The following is a 14,932-nucleotide window of genomic DNA, read 5'->3' on the forward strand; positions in this document are numbered from 1 at the left end:
TCGGCCAAAATTCCCATCCATGAAATGGAGAAACTGGAAATAGGATAGGCCGATACCGGAAAATGTGAAATAAACGAGCACTAAATATATTACTGCAGATATACAGAAAGTTAATATAGACATAGAGTCGGAATACCTTTAAATAAAAAAATCGGAATCGACATAGAGTCGGAATATCTTTAAATAAAAAAATCAAAAAGCACATTACGAATTTTGTTTCAATATCCGAAAGAATCATTTCCATTCAATTGGATTTATTGCCAGCAAAATCCAACATAATCTAAATAAATGTACCCACAGCAGACAAATCATACGAGGAAATAAAGGCTTTTTATTACAATTAAAAAGTCATAAGTAAGTGATACTGATATATTCGGACCAACAGGTTACCAGATTGGGGTTAACCCAAGACCGGATTCTTTAAAAATTAACCCGCAGCAGATTTTTGTTACCAAAAAATTAAGTTATAGACCGGGCTGTATCGTCGCCCCCGCTAGCGAAATTATTCCGACAACTTACTCAAAAAGAGGTCTTTATAACATATCCACAGGGTGCCGGGGGGTGCCGTGTTCGAAAAATTGTTTAAACAATTTTTTTTTAACAAATTCACAAAAATATTTTTTTTATTTTGAACAATATTTTTTTAGATAATTTGAGTCATTCTGAGCAAAAAAGTCTCTTGTCATTTTCTCTAAAATTGATTGTTGTCGAGTTATATGCGATTAAAAATTTGAAAAATGCAACGATTGCCATTTTCAATAACTCGATTAAAAATATTATTAGGAAATTCAAAAAGTGACCAAATTAAAATTCAAACCCCTTCTTCAAGGTCCTGAAGAGAGTTTTGTCATTATTTTATTACAAAGCTGCTATTTTTAATTATTAACAATTAGCGCTATAGTCCAACAGTATCGTCGCCCCCGTTAGCGAAACTATTTCGATGAGATTTTTTGCACAAGCTTACTCAAAAAGAGGTCCTTATAACACATCCACAGGGTGCCGGGCGGTGCCGTGGTCGAAAAATTGTTTAAACAATTTTTTTTAAACAAATTCACAAAAATAGTTTTTTCATTGCGAACGATTTTTTTAGATAATTTGGGTTATTCTGAGCGAAAAAGGTCTCTTGTGATTTTTCTCGATTTTTCTCAATTTTTCTCTAAAATTGATTGTTGTCGAGTTATATGGCCATTTTTGCATTTTTCAAATGTTAAATCGCGTATAAGTCGACAACAATCAATTTTATAGAAAAATCACAAGAGACCTTTTTTGCTCAGAATGTACCAAAATATGTAAAAAAAATTTGTTCGAAGTGAAAAAATTATTTTTGTGAATTTGTTTAAAAAAAATGGTTAAACAATTTTTCGACCACGGCACCGCCCGGCACCCTGTGGATATGTTATAAGGATCTCTTTTTGTGTAAGTTTGTGCAAAAAAATCGAATGGGAATAATTTCCCTAACGGGGTCGACGATACATCCTGGACTATAGCGCTAATTGTTAATAATTAAAAATAACAGCTTTGTTATAAAATAATGACAAAAATCTTTTCAGGACCTTGAAGAAGGGGTTCGATACTTGACTTAGTCGCTTTTTAAATTTCATAATAATAATTTTTATTCGAGTTATTAAGACTTTTTTGCTCAGAATGACCCAAGTTATCTAAAAAAAAAATTGTTCGAAATGAAAAAATTAATTTTGTGAATTTGAAAAAAATCGTTTAAACAATTTTTCGACCATGGCACCTTGTGTATAAAAAATGTTATAAGGACCTCTTTTTGAGAAAGTTTTGGAAAAAAAAATCGAATCGGAATAATTTCGCTAGCGGGGGCGATGATACGACCGGTCTATTATTCTTACTTTTCATGACAAATTTCGAGGTCGATTTTTTTCGTTTCGAATACTTATTACCCGTAATCTTTATTATAACCAACGTTACGAATTGTAAAGTATAAACTTCCGACGTTAATACTCAATATATCAGGCTGTTCTTAATTTTTATTGTCTCACATTTTCATTTGATGCAACAACACTTTATAACCCTTTGAAGTTACAGAGTTACAGCCTTTGACGTTACAAAATAAAAATCCATTTTTCCTAATACCTGTTCAAAGCGTTTCGCATTTTTTAATCAAAATTGACACGTGGCATTTTTATAGGTAAAGCACGTGTAAAAAATCAAAGGATCTCATAACTTTTATATGTTTTGATTTTTAAATCACCTGAAGTGTTCGTGTGGGTTTAATATGTACAATGTTTTTTAAACTGTTTTTCAGGCTAGTAGTTTTATCCAGATACGTCCTCTTTTCCATCAGTAGTCCAGTCGGAATATCATTTAACCTTGCATGGAGAGTTAAGGCAAATTTTATTGTTCTTGTCATTTGGGAGGTCAATAGTAGCGTAAATTTAAAATCTCTACTGAATTCCGCCGTTGCGTCAGCTACCATCTTGAATTTAAAGGAGAAAGAACACAAAAATTTGGATGGTTAAGAAATCATAATTCCCAATAAACCAGGTACTAACAAGTAAGCCTTCGAAATGTAGGTCTATAGAAGAATTCTACTAGTCTTCTGAGCAGAACACAGAACGAACTTGTCAATACCTACATGGCCACATAGCCAGAAGACCGGGGAGTATGAAACTGTTGGTAGTAGAAGGAAAGCTAGAAGGCCGAAGGTCAAGAGGAAGATCTCAAACGAGATCTTTGGTGGGAAGATCCCGACCTGAAGCCGTATAATATCACGCATCTGATCGCAAGTCACACTCAATATTTCGTTGTAACAACAATTTAATTTTTTTTTCAACGAACTTTTAGACATTGACGAATGTATTTGGTTATTGTCACAATGATTGAATAATAATTGTGAAAATAACTAGAGTATATTAATCAATAACACTCAATTTATTCAGCCAATAAATAAGTTTCGTATATTTAATAAATAATAGTAATTCTGGCAGCAAAACGCTTTCTTGATTTCGTAGATGATAAGCAATTACCTTGGTTTATCGTGACAATGTACAGATATCATTAAAACAGTGTACAAATGTTGTTAATATAGAGCATTATATGATTATTCCATAGATGTAAACTGATTGTTATGACAACGAATGCATTAATCAATCTACTACTGCGTTTAATAACCACAATCAATGCGTTCATGATAAAAATAAACGCAGTTGAAACAATAAATGTTGTGCTTGAGCATTTGAAATGTAACGGCTTTTCCTTATGGTGATACCCCGAGCTTCTCTGTGTAACCATTGTTTAAAAAAGAATTATTTGCCGAAGAACCGAATAATTTCATTTCGTTTCCAAGTGTAATCCATACTGGAAAGAAGTTTTTGTGTGTCTATTATTGTATTCATTTTTTTTTTAATCCTGAGAAAACTAATTAGTATTTTTGAAAAATTTAAACGCAGAATAAAATATTACAGTATTATGGAGGATCTGAGGTCCCTGAGAACTTTATATTGATTATTTTAATAAGTCACAGGGGTGAAAAAGAGAAAATTTCTTATGATTTTTAATTTCAAATATACCATTCAAAAGAAACTTTTTGTTTATTCTAAGGGACTTTCAGCCCTCGGTAATAATGTAATCTTTTATTCTCCGTTTAAATTTTTCAAAAACACTTATTAGTTTTCTCAGGATTCCAAAAAAAATGAATGCGTTTAAAAGAATTCGATCGAAATTTTGCACCTGCGCTCTCAAAAAGGATTAAAGTGTTATGCATTTTTGGAATCACTATTTCAAATGCTTTTAAATGAGCTGTCACATGATGTACCCATTTAAAAAAATTAAAGTTGTGCCTGTCGCCTGAAAAGGAATCGCGTAAAGTTCGAAACATTGATGTTATAATATGCTTTGATTTGATTGTAGGAATGAATAGAATCGCTTGTAAGAATAACCGTATTTATTGTGAGAATGAACGGAATTAATTGTAAGAATAAACGGAAATAATTGTAGAAATAAACGAAATTGATTGGATGCATGAAGCAGTATACGTTAGGAGAAATAACACTGTTATTGACACCACGAACAGTCCTCGTCGGTCAATTAACGACGTTGTTCTTTCAATGACTAGTGTTCGTTGACTCAGTGAACAGTGTTCGTAATATCAACAAAGTGATATTATGGTAGGTATACATAATGAAAGTATTACATATTAATAAATGGATGTTCATCCATTCAATAAACGTAATACATTGGATCAACTAATGAAAATAATGAATTGATGAACATCGTTTTGTTGTTCCGATAAAACCAAGAATTGGACAAATTTTAAGTATTGCTTTTGTTGTCTGAATTAACATTTTTATTAATATTACGTACCTTTTTCGTTGAGTGCAATGGAAACAGTAAGGCCGATGTCAGATTATGCGTTTTAACCGGATGCGTTTCCGCCGCATCCGGTGAAAACGCATAGTGTGACAGATCGGTCCGGTTGCGTTGGAAACGGATGCGTTTTGAGTCATCGGTACGCGCTTACAAACTGCACCAGACTAAACGCATAGTGTGACAGGTCGGTCCGGTTGCGTTGGAAACGGATGCGTTTTCACCGCATCCGGTCAAAACGCCTAATGTGGCATCTGCCTAAGCTGACAATATTTAGAGTGTTACCACACCCTGACAAGAGGTCAAGGAGATAAGGAGGATCATCTCTCCTAAAATTTAATGAGATAAAATGATTTTGTTTCTTTTTCCGAAAATTATTTAGATTCACATTCTTATTTTTACATTAGAACATTAGAAAATATCAAATAGATCTAGAGATATTAAAAAATATCTATTTTCAATTTATCCGAGATATTAAAAAAATCACTGTCTTCACTATAACTGTTAACTGATAAACAATGTTCTGGTTCATATAATACTCTCTATTGCATTTTTTATAGGTGGATCATTCATCAACCTAACGACCCCTACGATCAGCTTAAATGGTTATCAAACGTGCTGCTGAAAGCAGAACAAGACAATGAACGAGTACATTTATTATATCATATGCCCTCTGGTCAGGACGAATGTTACAGAGTTTGGTCCCGAGAATACAGGAAAATTATTGAAAGGTATTTATTTTGGATTGATATCTTTTCATATTGTCGTTATATAATATAATCTTTGTTATATAGAGTGTCCCAAAAGTAGTAGAACGGTCGAATATTTCGCGAACTAAACATCGGATTGAAAAACTGAAAAATACGTGTTCAATCATTTTCAAAAATCTATCCAATGACACCAAACACCAATCGCCACTACACCCCCTGGAGATGGGGTTGGGGTAACTTTAAAATCTTAAATGGAAACCCCAGTTTTTCTTGCAAATTTGGATTCGTTACGTAAAAGTAGGCAACTTTTATTCAAAACGTTTTTCGAACTGTGGATAGACGGCGCTATAATTGGGAAAAACGATGTATCCTTATAAATTATAGAAACGGTCTAATATCTCACGAAATACACTTACAAATGAGAAACCAAAAAACAGATTTTTAATCTTTTTTGAAAACCTATCGAATAATACCAAACATGACCCTCCAACTCACCCCCTGGATGTGGGGTGGGGGTAACTTTAAAATCTTAAATAGCAACCCCGACTTTTTATTGCAGATTTGGATTCGTCATAAAAAATTAAGCAACATTTATTCGAAACATTTTTTAAAATTTCTGATAGATGGCGCTAATAAATCGAATTTTTCCAATTAAGGCGCCCTCTATTAACAATTCTAAAAGATATTTCGAGTAAATGTTACTTAATTTTTCATGACGGATCCGAATCTGTAATAAAAAGTGGGGTTGCTATTTAAGATTTTAAAGTTACCCCCACCCAACATTCAGGGGGTGGGTTGGAGGGTCATGTTTGGTGTTATTCGATAGGTTTTCGAAAAAGATTAAAAATCAGTTTTTTAATTTCTCATTTGGAAGTGTATTTCGTGAGATATTAGACGGTTTCTATAATTTACCTATGGTATCAGGATAAATCGTTTTTCCCAATTATAGCGCCATCTATCCACAGTTCGAAAAAATGTCTTGAATAAAAGTTGCTTACTTTTATGTAACAAATTAATATCTGCAATGAAAACTGGGGGGTTTCCATTTGAGATTTTAAAGTTACCCCCCCACCCCACCTCCAGGGGGTGTAGTGGGGTTGGTGTTTGGTGTCATTGGATAGATTTTTGAAAATGATTGAACACGTATGATCCGATGTTTAGTTCGCAAAATATTCGACCGTTCCACTACTTTTGGGACACCCTGTATAATATAATATGATGTTTGCATCTATGGTCTCCTTCTGTTCCAATATTATTTCATAAGTCGAGGAGAAATGCATGTTTTTTAAGCATTCTTTTGCTTGATATAAAAGATGAAACTCATAAGTTGTAAAAATCTCAAGTCCTTCATCTTCTTCTTCTTCTTCCTCTGCCTATTCTTTTTCTTCTTCTTATTGTATAGAGATGACCCCTGACGTTTGTTTTTTCAATATATCTCCAATAAGTTGCCGTTTCATCGTTTTCGTGGTTTTCCCACTGATCGTCTTCCTATTGGGGAACCGTCTTTACTACTCTATTTGTTGGCATTCGGCATATGTGGTCTTTCCATTCTACTCTTCTGTTTCTTAGCCAGTTATTAATATTCTCCACCTTTTATCTTCGACATATATCTGTACTTCTTGCTCTGTCCCATAGTGTCTTACCATCGATTTTTCGAAGGGTTTTCATCTCCGCTGTTTCGAGCAATCTCTTTGTTTGTGTCAGATTTTGTTAATTCTGTGTTCTATTTTTTTTCCGATATTTTTATTTCTCCGTATTGTGTCATTCTTGAAACCTGCGGCTATATTCACTTGATCTTCCACATCTGTTTCTATTTTTCCATAGCTAGATAGTGTGATGACTATACAGGGTGAGGCAGATAAAAATCCTATTAGAAATATCTCAAAAACTAAAGGCTACAGAATTATGAAAATTGGAATGACGGGGACTTGAAGAGTGATCTATTTAATGAAAATATTTTTATCGATTTGCTACTTTCGGTTATACCGGAAGTGTCTTATAACTTCGTTTTTTTTTAATGGAACACCCTGTATACTTTTACATTGTTGGATTCTCCTTGATGTCTTCTTTCTTAAAATATGAGATTTTGTAATGTTATACAGGGGAGTTTAAAAGATAATTACGTTTTTTTTTCTTAATTTCGTAGCAACATTCACACCCTGTAGAATTGTAGTATCTTGACATCAAAAACTCTATTTATGCTCAAATGATTTTTAATATAGTCTACTATTGTTAAAAATTGTTAGTATAGCTAAATGTTGAATTTTACTATACAGGATTATACTAAAATACAGGGTAACATGCTGTATTTTGGTACTGTAATGAAATGATGTATTATGGTACTTTTTATTTCTTAAGCTTTCCCTATACCTAACTGCTTTAATCGTGAGCGGCCGTGGGTAAAGGCATAAACGCTGGCCTCATACGCCAGTAGACGTGGGTTCGATCCCTGCCAAAGACAAACCATTTTCATTTCCAATAATGACACGAGCCGTATCACCGTGCCTCGGAGAGTACGTTAAGCCGTCGGTCCCCCTGGGCTAGTGTACATCGACACTAGTTACTTGAAACAGGGTTAAAGATGTAATTGGCGCTGGAACTATCCGAAAGGATCTCCCCGGCAAAAATGCCATACGATATTATTATTATTACTGCTTTAATCTGTGAGCTATTTGTGATTCAAGCCAAACATTAATTTCAACAAAAAATACGTGAAATTTTATTAGATTGGCCGTGAAAATATTCAATCACAAATAATTTTTCGGAAATAAATACATATTAATCTAGACTGATCCTTAAAATTAGCAATAATGGTTGAGCTATTAAAATAACTACGTAGTTAAAATCGTTGGTTCAATTAACAATTAAGCACAAATAGAAGAAGCTAGGTATAGGGAATGCTTAAGAAATCAAAAAGTACCATAAAATGTCATTTCATTACAACACTAAAATATAGGATGTTCCATTTAAGAAAACTCAGAAAATACTCATTCCGAGTTTCGACCAACCCTGTATACTACAATTAAAAAATTAGCGATACTAACAATTTTTAACAATAGTAGACTACTTTAAAAACCATTTAAACATAAACAGAGTTTTTGATGTAAACTACTACAATTCTACAGGGCGTGAATATTTCTACGAAATTAAGAAAAATACGTAATTATCTTACAAACTACCCTGTATAATATTACAAAACCTCATATTTTCAGAAAGTAGACATCGAGAAGAATCCAAAAATGTAAAAATATACAAGGTGTCCCATTTAAAAAACGAAGTTATAAGCAACTTCCGGTATAACCGGAAGTAATAACTAGGTGAAAATATTTTCATTAAATAGATCACTCTTCAAAACGCATTTATTCCAATTTTCATAATTTGGTTGTCTTTAGTTCTCGATATATTTCTAATATGCTAGTTATCTGCGTCACCCTATATATTTAAACTCCATCACTTGTTCTATTATCTGACCCTCCAGCTCTAATTTACATCTTATTGGATTTGCTGTTATAACCATGCATTTGCCTTTTTTGTTTAAATTGACATGTTAAATTTTCTGGCGGTTATATTAAATTGGTGCAGCATACGTTGTAAATCATCCTCACTTTGAGAGATTAGTATTGCATCGTCTGCATAACAGATTATTTTAAGCTGTTTTTCAATCAAGTTGAATAATAAAAGACTCAGGGAATCCCCTTGTCTTATCCAATTGCCTTCCTTCAATTGGGTCAGTTAGATCATCTTCTACCTTTACTTTTATTATGTTGTTCTGGTAGATGTTTTCGATCGTTTTTATACCTAGAGGTACATCCCTTTGTTGCTGGTTTGCTGGTTTGTTTTATTCTAACGATGGTTTTATGCTAACGATAAAACTATGTTGTTTTTCTACTAACAGGTTATAATTTAATTCAGTTTGTTTATTACCATTTTGGCTGTTAATTTTAGTGTTGTGTTCAATAAGTTAATTCCTCTATAATTTTCCGTGTCCGATTTGTCTCCTTTTTGAAGAGAGGTATTAGGATGCTTGATCTCCATTCTTGTGGTATTCTGTTTTGTTCTGTTATTTTTTGTATTAGTTTTAATAGTTGTTTAGTCAAATCTTGTCCTCTGTACTTTAGTATTTTGTTTGATATTCTGTCGTCTTCTGGTGATCTTCTATTTTTTAATTCCCTTAATGCTTCCTTGACCTTTCACAGGTTGATGTTATGGAGGGAGAGGTGAATGAAGCATTAGGGAAATCGTAATACATGTGAGGCGTTGAGAACCAGAGCGGACCATCCACATAATAACTTCATTGAAGATAAATGCGTTTAAAAGATGTTCGATTTTTCATAATTTTTTTAATGCTGGTTAAAATCTTTTTAAGAATGCTTAATTTTTGGTAAAATCGTAAGAAAAGGTAAAATTTTACGACGCTAAAAATATATCACAATTTGCACTAAAGAAGAACTTTTTGTGGCTTGCACTCTGGCTTGAATTTTTTTTTTTATTTAAATTTATTTTGCAATCTGTTGAGTGTCAACAATAAACAAAAGTAATTACATTGACTAAGGACAAGAAAGATTTTACCCACTGGCAAAATCAAAGTACAATTTTTATAAAGTTCTGTACAAAATAATTACATTTCATAACTACTAACTCATTAGTTTAAAAGTTTACTCTAAATGGTAAGTCCAATGGTTTAAACCTCTTTAACCTACGCTGTTCTTGGGAATTGTCTAGGAGGTTAAGTGCAAACTGGTTTTCATGATCCTCCAACTTGGCAATGTAAGCAGCGCTACGTTTTGTCATGACTTCTTGTACCGTATCAGTTTTAAGGTCTCGATGAATAATTCTATTGTTCATGTACCAAGGTGCATTAGTGATGGTTCTGAGGGTTTTTGATTGGAAGCGTTGGATGATTTCGATGTTGGAGTGACTGGCTGTTCCCCATAGTTCCAACCCATATGTCCAGATTGGCTTAAGTATTGCCTTATAGAGCAGCAATTTATTATCCAGAGATAGTCTTGATGAACGGCCCATTAACCAATACATATTTCTGAATTGGAGACCTAGTTGCTTTCTCTTGGTCCAGATACGTTTCCTCCATGTGAGACTTCTGTCCAAATGAATACCAAGATATTTTACCTCGTTGGCTGATGGTAATTGGTGATTGTTTAAAGTTACAGGAGGACAAGTTCCTCTTCGTGTTGTAAATGTAACTTGAATAGATTTTCCTTCAGTCACTTTAATTTTCCATTCCAAAAACCAAATTTGTACTCTGTCTAGATACGCTTGCAGGATATGCGAGGCATAAATAGGGTCTGTGTGTGAGGCTAGGATTGCAGTATCGTCGGCAAATGTTCCTAGCATCATTTCTTCTGTAAGTGGTCTCTCCTCTAGTGGTTCCTGAAGAGGTGGAGGTATATCTGCGGTAAACAAGAGATACAAGGTAGGTCCCAGCACGCTACCCTGTGGTACGCCAGCTTTAATAGAATAGAGTTTGGAAATTGCATCTTGGTATTTAATAAAGTAACACCTACCTGACAAATATGACTCAAGAAGAATGTAAAAGCTGTGCGGTAATGTCTTTTTTAGCTTGTATAGGAGGCCTTCATGCCATACCTTGTCAAATGCCTGCCTAACGTCAAGAAATGCCGCTAAACAGTACCTTTTGGCCTCAAAATCAGCATTTATATGTTTTACCACTCTGTGAACTTGTTGGATTGTTGAGTGATGGGATCCAAATCCAAACTGGTGGTCTGGAATTAGATTTTTGATCCAGGGTTCGAGTTTTTTTACTAATAGTTTTTCGAAAACTTTAGACGTGATTGGCAAGAGGCTGATTGGCCTGTACGATGTAGTTTCTTCTTGAGGTTTCCCCGGTTTTAGAATGGTTATTATCTGAGACACTTTCCATTGATCAGGAAAGTAACCTAAGTTTAATATGGCATTAAATATAAACGTTATAAGTTTTATGCATTTGATAGGTAATTCTTTCAATACTTTTCCACTGATCAAATCGTACCCTGGAGATTTTTTATCGTTTAAATTATTAATAGCCAAGATGACTTCGGACGACTTAAATTTCGGAATAGGCAAACTCATTTGATATGGACTTTGAAGAAATGAGAATACGTCTACTTCCACAGGTGAATTCACTTGATTGGGAGTAAATACTGGGGGAAAAATACTCTGCAAAACAACTTGCTTTCTCTTGTGCACTACGAGCCCATTCTATGTCCGATTTTCTAATTGGAGGTGACGGTTTCTGGGGTTGTTTCAGTTTTCTCGTGGCTTTCCATAGCGAATAATCGGTATCTTTAGTGGAATCTAAATTTTCCAAGTAGTACTGAAGTGATTGGTTTTTGAGATCTTCGAAGAGCTTTTTTAATTCCCTTGATGCACTATTGAATCTACGCTTATCAGCAGGATCTCTGGTCTGTTTCCATCTTTTCCTCAGTCTTCTCTTTAGCAAAATTTTTTCTTTGACAACTTGTGGGCAGTCATTTATTATGCATTTATTTTGTATTGTTGGTGTTGCTTGCCAGGCAGCTGATTGGATATTTGTAGTTAGTTGTTCCACAGCAAGAAAAATGTCCTCTTTGGTTTTTAGTGGAATGTCTAGAGACACCTTGTTCTCCAGGATAGATCTGAATTTTGGCCAGTGTGTGCGTCTGTTATAAAGTGAGGGGGATATTTCTTTAATAAGTACCTGGGTTCCAACTGTGAATAGTATAGGCGAGTGATCAGAAGATAATTCGTAGCATGATGTAGCTTTTATATTAGACCTAGGGATGTTCTTAACTACAGCAAAATCGACCAAATCGGGGATTTTATTTCTGTCCGAGGGCCAGTATGTTGGTTCGCCGGTTGATGAATAATCCATATTATTTGACTCTATGATATTTAAGAGAACTCTACCTCTCGGAGTGATTAGTCTTGATCCCCACCTGGTATGTTTGGCATTATAGTCCCCTGCTGCTATGAAGCGGCTCCCAAGTGAATTGTAATAATCTTTAAATTGTTCGTTTGTGATAGAGTGTCGTGGGGGGCAATACAGCGCAGATACTGTAAGTGGTCCATCCCAGTCTTCAACCACAATATTGGTCGCTTGAATATGATTTGTTTGGTACTCGCCAGCATTATGATGTTTTATTGTATTTCTAACTATAATAGCAGAGCCTCCATGTGCTGATCCATCTGGATAATTAGTAGTATATATAGTATAGTTTGGAATTTTAAGGTAACTTTTTTGTGTAAAGTGAGTTTCGGATACTAGCAGTATATCTATTTTATGAAGGTGTAGAAAGTATTTGATTTCCTGTGTATGTTGTGATAAGCCATTGGCGTTCCATGAAGCTAGTTTTAGAAACGCCTCCATCTTAGGGTTTTTTAGCAATGAGAGCGGTTAAGAGGTTTAACATTGTGCTCATTTGTTCTACCAATTGTTTGATCATATTTTTAAGTTCGAGCATGTCAGTGGATTGTTGAAGACTGGGAGCTGTATTTGATGGTATTTGATTACCAGCGGTTGCTACCTGAGCATAGGTTACATTCGGGACTACTAAGTGTTTGATTGGACAGGCTGACTTGTTGGTTTGCCTCTCAGTTGTGGAAATGCTCTTTTTTGCAGCTCTTTGTGGACTAAGCACCCACGATAGTTTGCTGGGTGATTTCCTTCACACAGCACGCATTTCACCTGGTTGTTTCTTTCTTTGTAAGAGCACTGATCAGATCTGTGGTTACCCGCGCATTTAACACATCTTGGAGAAAGGTAGCAAAAATTTTTGGTGTGGCCGTAGCGTTGGCATTTTATGCACTGAGGTACTACACGCTTTTTATGTGGAGGTTCAAAAATTACTTTATAGTTCAACAATGAATCGATCTCATATATATCTTTGTTATTCTCGGCTTGTTTTAGTTCAACGTAGAACAGGGGTAATGGCTTTTTAGTACCTGATTGATGAATGTTATTGATATTTATGACTTCGTGCCCTACGCTTTGGATTTCCGCCTTAATTTCGTTGATATCTGTAGATGGATGTACATTTCTTAGTACAACTCTGAATCAGCGATCTTCTTTGAGTTGGTAGGTATGAAATTCAGTATTTTTGTCTTCTAGTGCTTTTGTTATGACAGAGTAGACTTCATTATTTTGAGGCATTATTTTTACTTGGTCATTGGCGAGAGTTTTTAATACATAAGCATCTTTTGCAATCGTTTGTAGTAGTTTGGTAAGCGGAGTGATATTTTTAACACTGTAGACAAATATTGGTGGCGTTTTAGTAGTTGTATTTGTATTTTGGCTCTGGTTTTCTTCTGTAGTTGTATCCTGATTTGCATCGTTTTGTTCTTCTGTAGCTGTATCCTGATTTGCATCGTTTTGTTCTTTTTGTAATACAGAGAATTTGTTGGAGGTCGATATTGGTGAGTTTAACCAGTAATCATCAATTTTGGATTGTTTTGTTGCTCTAATATATTTTTCCGGGCTATCAATTCGATTTCTTTTTTTGTTATGTACGTGTTTCCAATCATCTGGCTCTATAACTCTGGCTTGAATAAAAGTTTTTGTTTTTCCGTAGTGGACCAAAACCAAATAAGATAAATATTTTAATTTCAATATCATTTTATTACGAAATAAACATTTTAAGGCATAGATTAACTTAAAAATCATAATTTGTTAAGTATTGAAAACTTTATTCAAAATTTTTATCAACTACGGGAATTTCATCGTGCGCTCCTAATGAACATTTTAAAGACTGAAAGAAGTTATAATATGTAGATAGGTGGAATAAATTCAATTAACTGTAAAATATCTTTATTTTTGGCATCGGTTATACAACTCCAATTTGGGTACAACGGAGGATCTTTGGAAATCTTCCTTTAACACATTTAATTTCTGAATACTAAATTTTTGTAAAGCATGAACCTCATTGATGCCATATTGAAAATATACAACAAAAATTGGTCCTCTTTTGAGGTCTACTTTTGAGGATTCTAAACTTATTTTTTTGTTTGTAATAAGTTTTTCTAAACCGACGCAGAGTAAAAGTTAGGACTATTATAACTGGATTTTTTTCTTTGCTCCTAAAATGACATTAAGCCAGTTATTGGGAACGTAAATATGAGGAAAGTATTTTGTATTTTTTTCAATAAGACCGAAGTCCATATCGCACGAGAGAAAAGAATGACAGCTAACCAAAAAATTATGTTGAGTTTCTTGTACCGCAAATTCTTGAGAATGGACAATATAGTTGCAAACGAAAGTTATTTTAATACTTCTGTTCTGGCCTCTGCAGCAATCAGAATACATTATAACTTTTTTGGTTTTTACATTATTTTTAATATATTATATCAGGCATGATCCCATCTCTTGGGCGCTCCAAAAGATGCAATTGATGCATCCCATATAAACGTGGTGTCTTCATTGTTCTGCACATTATGAACTTCTAGACAGAGTGTCCATAATTGCCTCTTATAATAAGTTATACCGGTAGATATGACGGGTGTAGGTAGGGTTTTCATAAAATCAAAGGCAATAACTGTAACATCTTCTTTTGATGGAATTTTTGCAACCTCATCCATAGCATCTCGTAGTTGTTGGGCTTTGCGCGGGTGAAGTTCTAGTTTCAAAGTTAATTCCTTGTGTTTGGTTTGATCTACTTCATATTTTATTTTATTTCCTAAAGAATCGCAAGTTTTGCAGGAGTCTAGAATGGGTATCTACAGATAAATACGAACAACTAGGTAATGCCATACTTTTCAAATTAACTATGTAATGCTACTAAATAGTCAAAATATTAATACCTACACAAAAACACGTGTAATTTATATCGAACCAATCCACAGTAAACAATAATTGAACTATCTGCCACAGTGGACTCAGCCACATGATCCAGTAGGACATC

The 14,932-nt window shown here is 34.2% G+C and overlaps 1 protein-coding gene across 3 annotated transcripts in view; it reads left to right on the top strand.

Annotated features, from left to right (window-relative positions):
• LOC114337214 (sphingomyelin phosphodiesterase 1) overlaps window positions 1-14,932 on the top strand; it is a 53,269-nt gene that overhangs the window by 29,081 nt on the left and 9,256 nt on the right. For all 3 annotated transcript variants that reach the window (XM_028287620.2, XM_028287619.2, XM_050644415.1), the window contains one exon: window positions 4,893-5,063. In XM_028287620.2, coding sequence (XP_028143421.1) covers window positions 4,893-5,063 — 171 coding nt within the window. The remainder of the gene's footprint in view (window positions 1-4,892; window positions 5,064-14,932) is intronic.

This window comes from Diabrotica virgifera, chromosome 1 (assembly GCF_917563875.1).
Source record: "Diabrotica virgifera virgifera chromosome 1, PGI_DIABVI_V3a".
Classification (NCBI taxonomy): Eukaryota; Metazoa; Arthropoda; class Insecta; order Coleoptera; family Chrysomelidae; genus Diabrotica; species Diabrotica virgifera.